Here is a 15,820-nt window from a genome sequence, read left to right as displayed (position 1 = left end):
CATGCTGGTAGGTTAAAAATAGCTATGATAGTTTCTCTCTCTGTAGTTAGGCTCATAGCAACACACACAAAAGTTCATGTATTATTATTTATATTTTAGTAGCACCATTCATAGGGTAGGTGCAGTACCCACCTATAAGATGATAATGCCCTTACCCCAAAAGAACTTAAATCCGAGGAATACTTTGCTACTGCAGCAATTTAACAAAAGACAGAACTTGTGGGAGATAATGAAAGAATACAAGTTAGATAACTAGTCCTCTATTTAAACACCCTCCCTCTCCTTAAGGCTTTAGCACTATGATATAATAAGTAGAAAAATATTTACATACTTTAGACACCAAATACACTATACCAACAGGCTCTAGGAAAACAGGGGAGTATTAAGGTTAATTTTAGCAGAAAAGTTGTTTCTTAAAAAAAGAAAAAAAATCTGAGAAAGTCTATGGTAGTTGTTACAGCAATAGTAAGATACATATTTGTAGGAAATGTATATATGAAAAAAAAACCTTTGCTACAATTTCAGCATCAGTAACAAACTTTCTGGGGTTTTAAAGGCTTTATAGCCAGCATGAGCTTTTAAAACAAATATTTTTCATTATAAGCTTTAATGCTAGAATAAAGCAGCAATTCTATGTCTAATGAGCTTAGGTTATTATTGTCTTGTCTAGCCTCTTCTGAAAATTGGTGTGACAATCATTAATGTTAATCATAAAAATCCAGTTTTTAATTTGTGAGAACAAGTTAATCTTGATTATGAAAACAGGTTATAGAATACAAGATAATGGTTATGGGCATGGTACTGAACTGTAGTCTTTTCCACAAAAGCACTTCCTACTGATATTCCTATAGCATACATTATTTCTTTATATGTTTTATAAAGGACTTCTCTAACCATTGAAACAAACACCTACTATTGTTAATTGCCTTGGTGATAATCTTGCTGGTTGTAGAACTCTATAGGTATCACTCATTCTCCAAAAAGAGAATTCTCTGGTTGACTCTTCCCATGAACATCCATAATTCCTAAGAAGTAGCAGTACTGGGTTGGGAAATAAGGGAAGGGGACAAGTTAAAAGGATGAAACTAGTAGGTAAATTAGAACAGGCCTGGAGCAGTTGCCCTGATTCACCCTACTCAAGTGATGGCTCTGTCTGCTGGATCAGGTTAGAGTCCAGGTACGTAGTAGTCATGAAGGGAAGTAGCTTGTAGTGAACAAAAGAGGCATGTTGTTTACATGTACATATGGGATGTGTATAATACAAAATAAGCGTGGATGCCTAAAGATAGGCTTCTAAATATATTTTTATGCACCTAAATAGGCAGACTGATTTCAAAGCTCCTGAGCACCCAGCAGCTACTTTTGAAGTCCAGGGGAACTGATGGATATTCAGCACCTTTTAAAACTACAAACAGTAATTTGTTTATGTGCCTAAAGCCCTAATCCTGAAATGAGCTGTGCTTGAATCTGTTCCTGCACCCAAGTGAGCCCCATTGTCTGAGCTTCATTGTTGGATTGTGGCCTGAATGTGGATTTAGGAGCCTAACTTTAGGTACTTATTTTTGCAAATCTTGGCAAACCCATTTAAATCTTTTATTAAGTCACTCACTTGTTTGATTATTCACATTGCTAAAGACATAGGATTCTAAAATAGTGCAATATCATATTACCATAACTGGTTCATATGAGCAAGAGAGTAAGTCCAATGGTTCACACTTTGGTTCTGCTTTTCCAGTTTTAAGCCAAAAGACAAGTTGTTTAAAGTGAGAGGGACATCTATTTGATTTCAGAGCAAATTTTAATTTTCTAAAGGATAGTGTTCATAAGGTAAAAGGTATTTAAATACAATATAAGGTTGATACAGTCCTTAAAACGAAATATAAGATGAGTTTGCCTTGCTTTTTTAGCTTATAGAATAAGTGTCCATTTTGGAACAAATTTTATTATATTCAAGAACATTTTGGACATATTGTTTGTACAGATGGCTACTCATATTTCCTACTCAATATGCTACATTTCTGTATATTCAGACTACTAAAATCCAGAAGACTTATCTATTGGCACAGTAGTTAAATATAACCCAAAACCTCTTTGCTTTGTAGCTGAAGATCATGTTGCTTTCAGTAATATCCTACAGCCATACTACCTTTGCCTGTGATCTCACTGGCTCTTACAAGAAAAGTGGTGGATCAAGACAGGATCCAAGCCATGGTCTGGATTCTTGGACCCAAAGTTTGGATCAAAGAATCCATGGCGGGGGCAGGGTCAGTTCCAGAGAATGATGGGGTTCACTACAGAAACTAGGGAGCCTGAAGTAATATCGGCAGAGTAAGAGGTCAGGAGCGTCAGGTGCACCTTGGTTTGTTGTGGCTGGCCCTTTGGTTTGCTAGAGGCCATTTGGCTGAATTGGACCTAGGCCCCATTCAGGGCTGGTGCAACCCATTAGGCGACCTAGGCAGTCGCCTAGGGTGCTAGTATTTGGGGGGTGGCATTTTGGGTCCTTTGGCGGTGATCGCGGCGGCCGGATCTTCGGCCGCCCCGGTCGTCGTTGGCATTTAGGTGGAGGGAGCTGGGGCAGGGGTGCGTGGGGAGGGCCACCTGCAGCAAATAAGGGGGGGGTGCGGCACTCAGGGGAACCGCTCCCTGCCCCAGCTCACCTCTGCTCCGCCTCCTCCCCTGAGCACGCCGCCCCGCTCTGCTTCTCTTCCCTCCCAGGCTTGTGGTGCCAAACAGCTGATTGACACCGCAAGCCTGGGAGGCGGGAGAAGTGGAGCGGCGATGGCATGCCCGGGGAGGAGGCGGAGCAGAGGTGAGCTGGGGTAGGGAGCTGCCACACCGCTCCCCGGGCCGGGGGGAGCTGCCGCGAGGGGGGCACCTCAGGGTGGAGGGGGGGAGGTGCTGCGGGGGGAGAACCTCAGGGTGGGGGGAGGGCAGAGAGCTGCCACAGGGCTCAGGGGGAGGCACAAGGTGGAAGTTTCGCCTAGGGCGTGAAACATCCTTGCACCTGCCCTGGCCCCATTCATGCTTAATTCTCCACCAGGTAACCAGTGTCAGGCCTGGTCAGTACTTGGAGGAAAGTGTGTTTGAGGAAGTGATAATAGTAACTTAGTAGGTGGATCTGTTCTTTCACAGCCATTAATGTACAGTAGAAACTGAGTTACGGCCACCTTGGGAATGGAGGTTGTCTGTAACCAGGGCCGGCTCCAGGCACCAGCTCAGCAAGCAGGTGCTTGGGGCGGCCAACGGAGAGGGGCGGCACTTCCGGCTCTTCGGCGGCAGGTCCCTCAGTCCCTCTCGGAGCGAAGGACCTGGCCCCGAATCGCCGCCGAAGAATGAAGCAGCGGCAATAGAGCTGCTGCAGATCGCAATTGCGGCTTTTTTTGCACGCACTGCTTGGGGCGGCAAAACCCCTCGAGCCAGCCCTGTCTGTAACTCTGAAGTGTCCATAATTCCGAACAAGATGTTACTGACTTCAGCTGTGTGTGTGTCAGAGCTCTGGGCAGTGGAGTGGGGGTGGGAGGTCATGGCTTCTGACCCTCAGGAGCATCAGGGCTTTAGATTCCCGACTTCAGGGGGCTGAAACCAGCGCTCACCTCATAGCTAAAGCCCTTAGCCCCAGTGCCCCCCATGAGGCTGAAACCAAGAGCTGAGCTGTGGGGCTGAAGTCCCGAGCTCCTGCACTCCCCCCAGATCTAAAGCCCTGAACCCTGAGGCTCTGGGCAGGGGGTCAGAGCTTCTGACCCTCTGGAGCCACATCACCCTGCGGATGCAGCCCTAACCCCCATCCCTCCAGCTGAAGCCCTGAGGCAGTAAAGTATTTGCTTTTTGTGTGTGTCTGCGCTGCTGCCTGATTACTTCCAGATCCAGAGGGTGTCCAGCTGACCGGTAAGCCTGGAACACTGGTGTTCGTATCTTTGAGGTTGTATTGTACTACTACTTCAGCATGGTTTCAGGGCAGTGGTTTTCAAACTATGGGGCATTTCCCCATGGGGGGGCAGGGAGGGAGCATCATGCTAACAGCCACACCTCCAACCCCATTCATCCCCCAGTCCTGCTCTGCCTCCAGACCCAGTTCTGCCCCCAGACCAGTTCTGACCCCAGCTGCAGCTCCACTCCACCCCCAGCCTGGATCTGCCCTCATTCCCTCTCCACCCCAAACCAGCTCTGCCTGTAGCCCCAGCTCCACCCCCATCCCCAATTCTGCCCTCAGCTCTGCCTTCATCCCAATCTCCCTCACTGAGGAAGGCTTGACTGTGCAGTAATGGGGGGGGGGGGCATAGACAGATTCTGTTACTGATAAGGGGGGGGATGCAACTGAAAAAGTTTGAGCACCACTGTTTTAGGGGATATTATACTATTGGTGTTTCTGCCTTTCAGATGAGATACAAAACCAAGATTCTGAATACTTTTAATCACTAAAGATTGATAGCACTTACCATAAAAATATTGCTGTTTGGCCTTGGTGTTATGGTCAAATTTCAGTTTAATGGGCATCTTTAGTTTCATACAGTTGGCATGCTTACTTTCTGTGGATATGAAAGGTGAAAGTTTTCACTGGTTCTACCATTATTCCCCCTAATATTCAAGATTTTGGAAAAAAGGGTGTCCAAAGTGAGGCTTCTCCAATCCATAGATTTAGGTCTCAAATAAGTGGCCTGGTTATCTAAGGTAGCATATACCTAGAAATTCCCTTTGAATGTAATCAGCAGGATCTCCTGGATGTGTAGCACTTCAGAAAATCAGGCCACTTATTTAGGTGCTTAAATATGGATTGGGAAGACTAACTTCAGGCATCCATTTATGAAAATATGGGCCTATATACATAGGTGCAGAAATATCTCTGAAAATGGTAGAAACATTTTAAGTTCAGCTGTTGCACATTTTGCCTACTCTGATTTACTTCTGCAGTTTCATCTGGATTCATTATTTTTTCCTTCCTGTGTTGAACTACTGTGTGATGTTGTTATGGGCCATTACACTGTTCCATCCTGAAGACGGCTGCTTTTCAGTGCTGGAGGGAGGAAGAATGGAAGTGAAGTGATTCTTATGTGCACAATGTACAGTTCTTTGGAAGCCTTCTTAATGAACCAGGCTATGCTAATGTTAGTCTTATAGTATAATAGTTGTGATTTCTCTTAAAATAGAGACTTAAAATACAACTTGTGATTTGTTTTAATAAATAAAAAACCTGGACAAGATATAGAGATGGACTCTGGGTCTAGGTCCAAACTTCCACAAAGTCTGAGAGGGTTCAAATTTTTGCTGTCGCCTGTGTCTAACAACAAATTCTTAATAACTGACTGGATAATAGTACCACTTTCATGGTTCGCCCTGAAATGTTTTTAACTAAGTAAATATATTGAAACTGCTTTATACTGCCCCCTGGTGTTATTCACTGAAGAGAAATACATTTGTCAAAATTCTCATTGCCTGACTTGCGATAGAGTGACCTCTTCAGTAAAGTGGATAAGATTACAATAAGCCCCAGTGACGAATTTTATCGGCATTGACAATAATTTGTTATTGCACGGTGGGGCATATTTTCCAAATCTTCCCCAATCTCTAAAATCACTATTCCATTCACATTAAAAGAAAAAGCCACTCTTTCTATGGGATTCACACAAGGGAGCATGATTTGGTTTCAGATTTTGCTCAGTTCCCTTAGTGGTGTTTATAGCTTTTAGAAATGTAAAATTTAGAACTTTCATAATAGCTAACAAGTATGATTTAACAATTGAGAACATTGTGAAAATTGTTATTACATTAGATATTTCAGTATGCCTATCAAGCATAACAATACAGGTTCAAAATTCCAACGACATACTGGAGGAAATGTTTTGATAAAGGGACCATCTTGATATCTTCTGAGAATGTCTCAATCTGAAAGACTTCTGTCTGGAGGTGACAAAATTATTAGAAAGTTTTTTTTTCAGGTTATTTATCCAATGTTCTAACTGATTGAGAGAAATGCAATATATACACTTATTTACAGTCTTTGTGACTGCAGCATTTAAGGACCAGATTGTGAATCCCTTTACTCACATTGGTGAGACACTAGTCTCGTAAGTAGTCCCCTTGAAGCCAATTTTGGGCCTGGTTCTGCCACCCTTACTTGGACTGAGTAGTACCTGTAGTAAGATGAGGCCCTGAGACATAAACCCTTGGTATCAGAGGCCCGGTATGAGGCCTGAGTCCTGAATGGAAGTAATGGTCAAGACATTGCTAACATAAAGAAAAGTTATGGTGTGAGCCAGACGCAGGCCCTGCTCACAGATGTTGGCAAGAAGGTTGCTAAAAACACATATAAGCACTAATAAGATGAACGTGTGCCAGGATGGCACCAGAACAGCCCAGTATGAACACATCCCACAGAGATAACAAGGAACAGACTGACCCATCCTAAAGACAGGGTCAAAAGGACAATATGATGGATAGACTTGTTTGTTCAAACCAATCTCTACCAGGAGAGAGGCAGCACCTTAATGCATAGAGAGTCTGTACCTCAATGCGTCAGGAGTGATGTGTAACCTGTTTGTTCCTGTGTATAAGAATGCATCCCTAAGTGGACATCTTTGTCAGGCCTAGGGGGCAGTGGCAAATCCCGCCACTGACTGAGCCGGTCCATTGTCAGGAAGCACACATGTACTAGTAGAACTGTAGACATCTGATCTGAGGAGCTAGAGACTGTGTTTCGTTTGACAATAAACCTGGCTGGGTGCCTTCAGACCTTATTAGAGTCTGTGGTCACTGGGTGGTTCACTCAAGATCTGCTGTGCCAGCTATCTGCACAGAGCTGGGACAGCACACAGGGAGAACACACATACATGCAGACAACTGTTATCATCATTGAACAGAGCAGAGCACCATACCGGTGACGTCTGATGACAGTACCTTACTCTGCAAGTAGAAATCAATGGAAATATTTGCGCAGTAAGGAACCACCAAGGTAATGGTGGTAAAATCTGTCACTTCATGAATATATTAGTAAAACCACTTGGTTGTCAGCATGCACTGTTAGAATTTTCTTGTACATTACCCTTGAGCAGGTCCATGGTGATACACTTCCACAAAAGTAAAATTAGAAGATATCAGCCATTGTCTGTGATCATTTTAAACTGCTATACACCTACCTGACATGAGGTGTTGGGTTTCCAGCAACTCTGCACTCCAGCAGCACCTTGCTTCCTTCAGCCACTTCCTGGCTCCGGAGTTTCTGAGTAAATCGAGGAGCTGAAGACTGATAGCTACCTGGATTGGTGAGCTCATGGTGGAAGGCAGTTTCATTTTCTTGAGTGACATTCTTCCTGTCAGGGAAGAGCTCTACATTGTGGTGAGTCTCAGGTAACTTTGCCTCAGGTTTGGTCTCTGGACATGCTTTGCCAGGGCTCTGATTCACTGAGGCATTTATCGTGGCTGACTGTTTCTTTTTAGGAGATAGGTATCCACTGTCAGGAGAAGAGGAGTCCCCATTGGGACTCCTGCCTCTTGCCTTTGCTGCTTCTCTAAATATGGAAGAAAGTTCTTCAATGAACATGGCAGCCTTGTCACACAGCTTGTTCCTGAAAGGAGCATCTTCCTGAGACATTGATTTGGATTTTGGGCTTGTCTTTTGCATATTTGGACTACATCTCTCTGCTTTTCTTAGGCTCCGAATAAAGCTGGGGCTAGTCGTTAGCGAGGGCGAGATGCTGCCTTGCCTCCCAGGAACAGTGCAAATGCTGCTTGCTGCCTGAGGGGATGTGGGTGGTTGCTGTTTCTGTTGCTCTGGGAGAGTTTGAGCTGTGCTGAATAGTGAATTTGGGCTGCTCACCTGAAGCCTCCTCAAAACTTCTTGTTCATGGACTTTGGTCTTCCTAGAAGAAGCATATTCTGATGACGTTGGAGAAGTGTTGAAATTATGAGTGAAATCCTGCTCTACATTCTGATTCTCCTTCACTGAATTAGCAATAGCTTCTCTGGCAAGGTCAAGGCTTTTACTTATCTCCTCCTTGCTGAGAAATGCAGATAGCTCCTTTGAAACCTCTCCATCCTGTATGCCTGATATGGAATCATAAAAAAAGTCATGAAAGGAGGAAGCCTCTGACATGTTTTCAGAGTAATCCTCGTGGGCTCTTTTCTCTGCTGAGTAAGCCTCCTTCAGCATTAAGGGTAGAGACACGACCTGCTCATGCCTTCTGTCTTGCATGCTGGAAGAAAATGCACATAATTTCTATAAGCAGTGTGACAATAAAACAAACACTTTATATGCTTGTGTCATATAACTTTAGATTCATTATTTACAAATGACAGGATACAAAAGCAAGTGGGGAAAAAGTCAAATCCTAACGATGTAAGAATTATTTGTAGCATGATCATTCACTTTGAGTTAGAATAGGACTGACTGACACAGAGCAAGAGCAGGCTAGTTACAAAGTTAGTGTTTTAGGAGTGGGTCGTCTACATGCAGTCCTGTTATAAATTTGTAAGGGTTTTGTTTTGTTTTTCCCCTGCATGTTGGCTAGCACAAGCTCATCTCCTCCAAATGATTTTCAGCAATTTATTGGTTCCTATTAATCTTATCCATTCTATTATTATATGTTTAGGTTCATGATCATTTCCATGATGTACCTGCATTTCTTTCCCCACAAAATTGCCTTCAAAATCACAACATATTGCAACATTGAATCACAATAAGAGAACGTTGAAGTGATTTAAGCAAATTATTAGTATTATTATTATTTAGAATCTGAATGAGTAGGAGTCCCTAGAATTCCCTTGATTAGAATTGCCATGCTTTCTCCTGGTTAATAATATAAAATTATTATTAATTATGTTATTTATGATCTTCTTCTGGTTGTTAATATTTCATTTCCTTCACTGCTGTTGGAACATGTATGTTCCTTGGTCAGGGGCGTCTCTATGTATTTTGCCACCCCAAGCACAGCAGTCAGGGGGCTTTCGGCGGCGTGCCTGTGGGAGGTCCGTTGGTAACGCGGATTTGGCGGCATGCCTGCGGGAGGTCTGCTGGTCCCACGCCTTCGGCGTACTCACTGCTGAATTGCCGCCAAAACTGCGGGACTGGTGGACCTCCCACAGGCATGCCGCCGAAGGCAGCCTGACTGCCGCCCTCATGGGGACCGGCAGGCAGCTCCCCATGGCTTGCCACCCCAGGCACGTGCTTGCTGCGCTGGTGCCTGGAGCTGCCCCTGTCCTTGGTAGCATTATATACAGTGATCATTTAAATTAATAGAACATCAGACTACCATGAACTATAGATACAGTAAAGCAATATTGAAGGGAGTGTGATTCATGCATATATCTTGCAAGTCACTTTGTACGAAGCAGCTTCTATACAAAGATAAAATTGTCTATAACCCCCCTCAGTTTTTCTACAGCATTTTTAAGCATCTCATTCCTTGCTTGTTCTGTGGGGGCAGAATAAAACCCATTCCCCAAATGGAATGATATGCAAGAAGTTCCATGAGTTGAAGCTTGTTTGGTTTCCTGGATGCTACTTCGGTGACAACTTGGCTCCAAGAATGATAACTGCTTCTGCTGAATATTAATTCAGCTGAACAACAGTGATTTAAATATCGCTGATTGTCATGACCATATATATATATTCTCATTTCCATGGGAGTTAAATTTCTTAAAACTAGATTGTTTAAAACTTTGCATGTTCACAGTATGGCCTATTCCATTTCTTCAGTGATAGCTGGCTTGATAGTCATGAGATGCACTCAGATGTATTTTAGACTGGCTCATGCGCACTCCAATTACTTCTAGTTACTTCGCTGAGGCTTACCCAGCAGATAATCATTAGCTGATTGACTGATTGATTGAATTCCTGGACTAGTATATGCCTCTCTTGATATCTCTTTTTTTTGTGTGCTTTGCCAGTGGATTACAACCAAGGACATACAAGGGAAGTACAGGGAAGCCAAAGAGTTTGTTTTATGGATGCATCTGATGAAGTGGGTATTCACCCACGAAAGCTCATGCTCCAATACGTCTGTTAGTCTATAAGGTGCCACAGGCCTCTTTGCTGCTTTTACAGATCCAGACTAACACGGCTACCCCTCTGATATTTGAAGCATAGTTTTATAGAGTAGATTGATAGGGGTAGTCCTTGCTTTAATTAGGTTGTCTCTTTCCCTTTATTCCTATTTCCAGGGGAACACATCTGGAAATCATGCCAATGTATTGTCAACAAAATCTAAAAAAGTATATGCAACATAACTGGCTACAATTTAGCAGTTTAGAAGTGTTGAGCATTTCTGAAAAATTTGGCTACTTATTTTGGTGCCTCAGTATAGATTTACATGTCTATCTTTAGGCATCTAAGTTTAAACATTTTGGTCTAAAGGACACTTTTAAAACTTATATTGTAATGTATAAATCCACTGTAATTCAGAGAATCCAAAATTTCCTTTAGAGCAACTTGCTTCTTTAAGTCACAGCTAAATGAAGTTAAAATAACATTAACCCTATCAAATAGTACATAAGATCATAATTAGAAATATCTAATGCTATTTCTAGCATCTATTGGTTAGACAACAGAATATTTATAATGGTGCTTTGCACTTCTATCTAATAAGTGTATTCACCATTATTAATGCACTGTATTGTTTTAAAGACAACATGGAAAATAAAAATTTTGCATATATATTATTTGGAATGTTTAACTTTATGGAAGATATATTATGCACAAATTATTTCCAAGGTACAATTCGATATTTATCTTGTCATATAAAATCACAGATGCTATACCCATTAACACGATAAAATAATTAATTAAAATCTATTATATTACAGTGGCAATAATTTTCACACTTTTAGAAAATATATGAATAATTAATCAGTTTAAAGCATTACATGAATAAACAGTAAAGTACAGAGTACCATGGAAAGTAATTTTACAGATCTCACTTTCTCATTGTAATGAAAAGAGAAATACTAAGGAAAAATACAAACATCTTTAAAAATGTGCTAAGAAAAATCAGAGATTTTAAAAAAATCAAAATAAAATCAAGCCCACTCAAATGAGTAACAGAGTTGAAGGGAAATTTCTAATTGTGTTTCAAAAACAAATAAATACTTATTTTGCTATGGATTTTGAAGCCCTGAGCTATTATTTCCTGAGAACAATTAATTGAATTCACACACACACACACACACACACAAAATTACAGACCTTATATATGTTAGGCCAGTTTGAAGAGTCTCACATATAATTAATTTCAGGAAAGGCTGCTTTTTCCTTCTTTGCTTACGAAAGCTGAAAGTTGCTTTAACTATTCAATAAAGATTGCTTGGTCCTGAGTAAGCATCGAGGCAACTGTGGCCTGTGAATTATATCTGTCCTCTGTGACTATGTATTCTTACGCCACTCATCTATATTTGGTAACTGAACTCATGTTTCAGCAGACTGCCACTATCTGGAATTCCAGCAGAAGGGATGTTAGCCCTGGAAGCCACAACAAGTTCTATGCACTTGGTGCTTAGAAACTCAAGGAACTTAATATTGAAATGTTCCATGTTTGTTGTATTCTAGACAGGATTTCAGTGTCTTTTACAGTAATCAGGAATTTTAAAATGTGACACTTGTTCACACTTGTGGTTTGATTTACAGGGGTAAAAAAAAAAAAACCTCCTTATAAGGAGTTTCATCTTAACATTTGTTTTTTATTTTTACCACATTAAATTTTAAAAAAAGCTTTTGTATTAAAATAATTGTAAATTTGGCAATATATGTTATAGAGATACATATGACAACAAAATATTCTAACGAGAAAAATATTATACTATATTTAGATATGTGATTAGAAATAGTACCTTATTTCCATCCTAAGTAGTTGGTGGAAGATAAATGTCTAGTTCAAGACTGGCAATTATCTTACTAATAATAATGTGGTCCTATCATCAGAAGACAAACCGATTTACTACTGTAATAGTTAACACTCAAAAATGATATTGATGAAAATCTTATACATTTACCAACAAACGAAACAAGTTGCACAACAAAAATATAGTTGATACATATAGCATTATATTAGTCTGTAGCGTGTTAAATGATCACAGTTCCACTTTCTCATACTGACCTTGCTCAGGAAGAAGTTTTGCCTGATTAGACTTCAGTGAGAGTTTTGGCTGAGTTTTCTGTCAAAAAATGCACCTGTACCTTTCTAGCATTCATATACTTCATTTTTATTTTGGTTAATTTGGTATGTTTCTTTTTACCTTCTTATCTACAATCCATTTCTTTTAACTAGAGATGCAGTAGATAAAGTAATATCTATCAGTGGATTCACTGAGATTTTCCCCAGTAGTTTGCAGTGTTGTGGTAGCCGTGTTGGTCCCAGAATATTAGAGAGACAAGGTAGATGAGGTAATATCTTTTATTGGACCAACTTCTGCTGGTGAAAGACACAAGCTTTTGAGCTTACACAGCTGTGTGTAAACTTAAAAACTTGTTTCTTTCACTAACAGAAGTTGGTTCAAGGAAAGAAATTACCTCACCCACATTGTGTCTCTCATTTTTCCCAGCATAATTTTGACTGATAACACTACCATGCCTACCATGGGAAATTAGTTTGTCTTCTGATGATACAGCTGCATCATTGATACTAATATTAACAATTAATAATATCTTATTGTACACCTTTCAACAGGAAAGATCCTAAAGCGCTAACAAGCTCTATATAGTAACCTCTTCACATACCTCTGGATCGATATATATTGTAGCTTTTAACAGTTGATAGTGGCATAACAAACATTTTAGGACAGGAAATAGTATATGGATCTTGGTTACTACAGTTATTTGTGTTCCTTCTGTACTGTGATCCCATTTTGGTACATCAGGCTCTTCACCTTGTGATTACTATTAAGAAAAATATAATTTATATAGCACCATTAGATGTTTGGGCCATTTTACAGTAGGTTGAGTGGACCAAACACAGAACAGAAATCCCGCTCTGAGAAGTTTATATTCCTAGTGCTGCACTCACTTGCCCATGTGCTTAATATCACAGATGTGAGTAGTCTTGTTGAAGCCAGTGACATTGCTCATCTGCATAAAGGTAAGCACATATATAGGTGATTGCAGGTTTGGAGCCCAGATGTGCTAAGTGTAGGTCCAATACAAGGGTCCAATCCTGCAACAACTTATCACCATTTGCAATGCCTACCCATCGCATTGCTTAAAAACTGGGTTCTGTATTTAACATGAACAAGTGCTATAGCAGAGCTATTTCATTTTGGAAGCCATACTGGGCTATCATTTCCTTTTTAAAAAGTAGATACAGGCTTTCCCTCACTTTAGCTCTCTTCCCCATTTCAAATTTACATTGATCATACCATAAATGCAACAGTGTTTGAATCCATGTACAGTTCTGTTAAGATGTAAGATTTTGACCTCATCCACACTATAACTTTTAATTGAGCTTTTAACTAGTTAGCGGCATGGCTGGCTCTAAACATGGTCTGCATCCATATATAATAATTCAAAACCAAAAAAACTTCAAGTTCCATTAGTTAAGGTCCAGCGGTTCTCAAACTGTGGGTTGGGACCCCAAAGTAGGTTGGGACCCCATGGGGGCACCAGGACTGGTGCTAGACTTGCTGGGGCCCAAGACTGAAGCCTGAGCCCCACCACCCAGAGCCAAAGCTGAAGCCCAAGCCCAAGCCCCACCACATGGGGCTGAGGACTTCAACCCTGGATGGCTAAAGCCCTTGGGCTTTGGCTTTGGCTCCCCTGCCTGGGGTGGTGGGGCTTGGGCTTTGGCCCCCTGCCCCGGGCAGCGGGGCTCAGGTGGGCTCAGGCTTTGGTTCCCCTCCTAGGGTCATGTAGTAATTTTTGTTGTCAGATGGGGGTTGCAGTGCAATGAAGTCTGAGAACCCCTAATCAATAAACAAAACCATAGAAAATAAAGCTAAGGAATAAAAAGGATTAATAAATGTTGAAAGTCAAGAACTCTCAAATTAGGAAATGACAGAATGAGCACTGCTCATTCCGTCTTAATTTGCCCCCTTGTGCGGTATGCATTATGGTACAATCTTTAATTACATGATCCATTGTTTATTATTATTATTATTATTATTATTTTATTTTATTTTATTACACAGGATGCCTAATTCATTCAAAGCAGAGGACAAATGTGCTCTGAGGATGAACTGGAACTCTGTAGTGAAGGACTCTGTTGTCTGTAGGACTCTTGCTTCCTTTGTTGCAGAAGCTGGAAGGTTTATAATGAAGGAGGTAGGAGACTGCAGGAAGAGAAAGGATGGTCTTGTTGTTAGGGCAGTTGAATACCACCATTAAGACGAGGATGTGATCCCTGCCATTGCCACTGAGCCGTGTGAGGCTGGGCAAGTCATTTACCCCAAACTTTTCACAGATAGTCACTTCTGCATGTAATTAAAGACTGTATCATAATGCATTTATACAAGGAGGCTGAATTAAGCTTGTCTGGGCAACTTGAGAATGCATGATTTTGCAAACTTTCAATCCTTAACTTTGTATTTCCTAATTTTCACAGTTTAGTTCATTGATGAGCGCAACTTTGACTAAGGTTAAACCAAGTTTTCTGTTTATGAATTTCCTTACTTTTTTTTAATAGAAAATATTTTTATATCTATGCCTATTTAAAGAATAAAGCACTTATACGAGGGGTTGGCAACCTCTGGCACACGGCTTGCCACCCTCCCTGTGGCCAGTGGGAGCCACAATTGGCTGAACCTGCGGACATGGCAGGTAAACAAACTGGCCCGGCCCGCCAGGGTGCTTACCCCGGCAAGCTGTGTGCCAGAGGTTGCCGATCCCTGACTTACAAAATTGTCTTCAATGCATTTTTTGCCAGTTTATTTTTGTGATGCTTCATATTTCACCACTCACTGCTGTGTTGACCATAATAAATTAAACTGCTGTCAAATGAAACACATTTGTTTTTATTAATGCAACTTTGTTTTCCCATAGCTTCTAAATAAAACTGTTTTTAACTGCTCTCCACTTGTGAGGTAACTCCCTTCTCTTCATGTGTCATTATATAATGCCTGCATCTGCAACTTTCACTCCATGCATCTGAAGAAGTGGGTTTTTTACCCACCAAAGCTTATGCCCAAATAAATCTGTTAGTCTTTAAGGTGCCAGTGGACTCCTGGTTGTTTTTGTGGATACAGACTAACACAGCTACCCTCTGACACTTGTTTTTAACTGTGTAACAACACTAAGGTAGGAACTCATAGCTATAATTCCCTGCCTATTTAAAAGGTTAATTCAGAAAGTCACCCCCCTCCCATCTTTAAGCAGCACATACAAAATGCCACCTCCTTGTCATGTAAATTGTTTCTTATTTCCATGTAACCCTTTTTGAGGACAGTAACAATTATCCTTTGAAAAGAAACAGTGTAATTTACCCCAGTTCGAACCTAAAGGAGCATTGCAGGAGCTTATCCAAACCCAGTCAGCTCTTCATTGGACCCTTCTCTGTGAGAATGTTCCAGTACCTGAAGTAAATCAACAATCAAAAGCAGCTGTTGCCATGACAACCAGGGCACTCTCCCCAAGTATGAAATGGAACTACAGAGGGAAAGAGTGATAAGTGGCTGATTATTTCTGATGTCACAATGTTACTGCTCAGGCAGCAGCAGTAGACATGGAATGTGTGTGTAGGGATGGTCGGGGGGCAGGGAAGGGGGAAATCAAGTTTTTCCAGTGTTCCAGTTTTCTCAAATTTCCTAAAAACGCAATATACAAACACAAACTACATACTGGGGATCATTCCACACATGTTAATTAGTGGCTGAAATCTGGTTCAAATTTCCCAGGTGTGTTTATAAAAGA

General features: G+C 41.2%; 1 protein-coding gene across 5 annotated transcripts in view; it reads right to left on the bottom strand.

Moving 5' to 3' along the window:
• PALLD (palladin, cytoskeletal associated protein) overlaps window positions 1-15,478 on the bottom strand; it is a 321,327-nt gene extending 305,849 nt beyond the window's left edge. For 2 of the 5 annotated variants that reach the window (XM_039541957.1, XM_039541961.1), the window contains exons 1-2: window positions 15,394-15,478; window positions 7,131-8,186 (exon numbers count right to left, since the gene is read on the bottom strand). In XM_039541957.1, coding sequence (XP_039397891.1) covers window positions 7,131-8,185 — 1,055 coding nt within the window. In that variant the 5' untranslated portion in view covers window position 8,186; window positions 15,394-15,478. Of the gene's footprint in view, window positions 1-7,130; window positions 8,187-11,173; window positions 11,293-12,700; window positions 12,860-15,393 lie in introns of those variants that run through there. The other 3 variants (XM_039541958.1, XM_039541959.1, XM_039541960.1) reach the window with 3 other exon arrangements.
• Window positions 15,479-15,820: the final 342 nt, after the last annotated feature.

The sequence above is a fragment of the Mauremys reevesii genome, linkage group 5 (assembly GCF_016161935.1).
Source record: "Mauremys reevesii isolate NIE-2019 linkage group 5, ASM1616193v1, whole genome shotgun sequence".
Classification (NCBI taxonomy): Eukaryota; Metazoa; Chordata; order Testudines; family Geoemydidae; genus Mauremys; species Mauremys reevesii.
The sequence above is the reverse complement of the archived record's forward strand: the minus strand, read 5'-3'. Positions and strand labels throughout refer to the sequence as shown.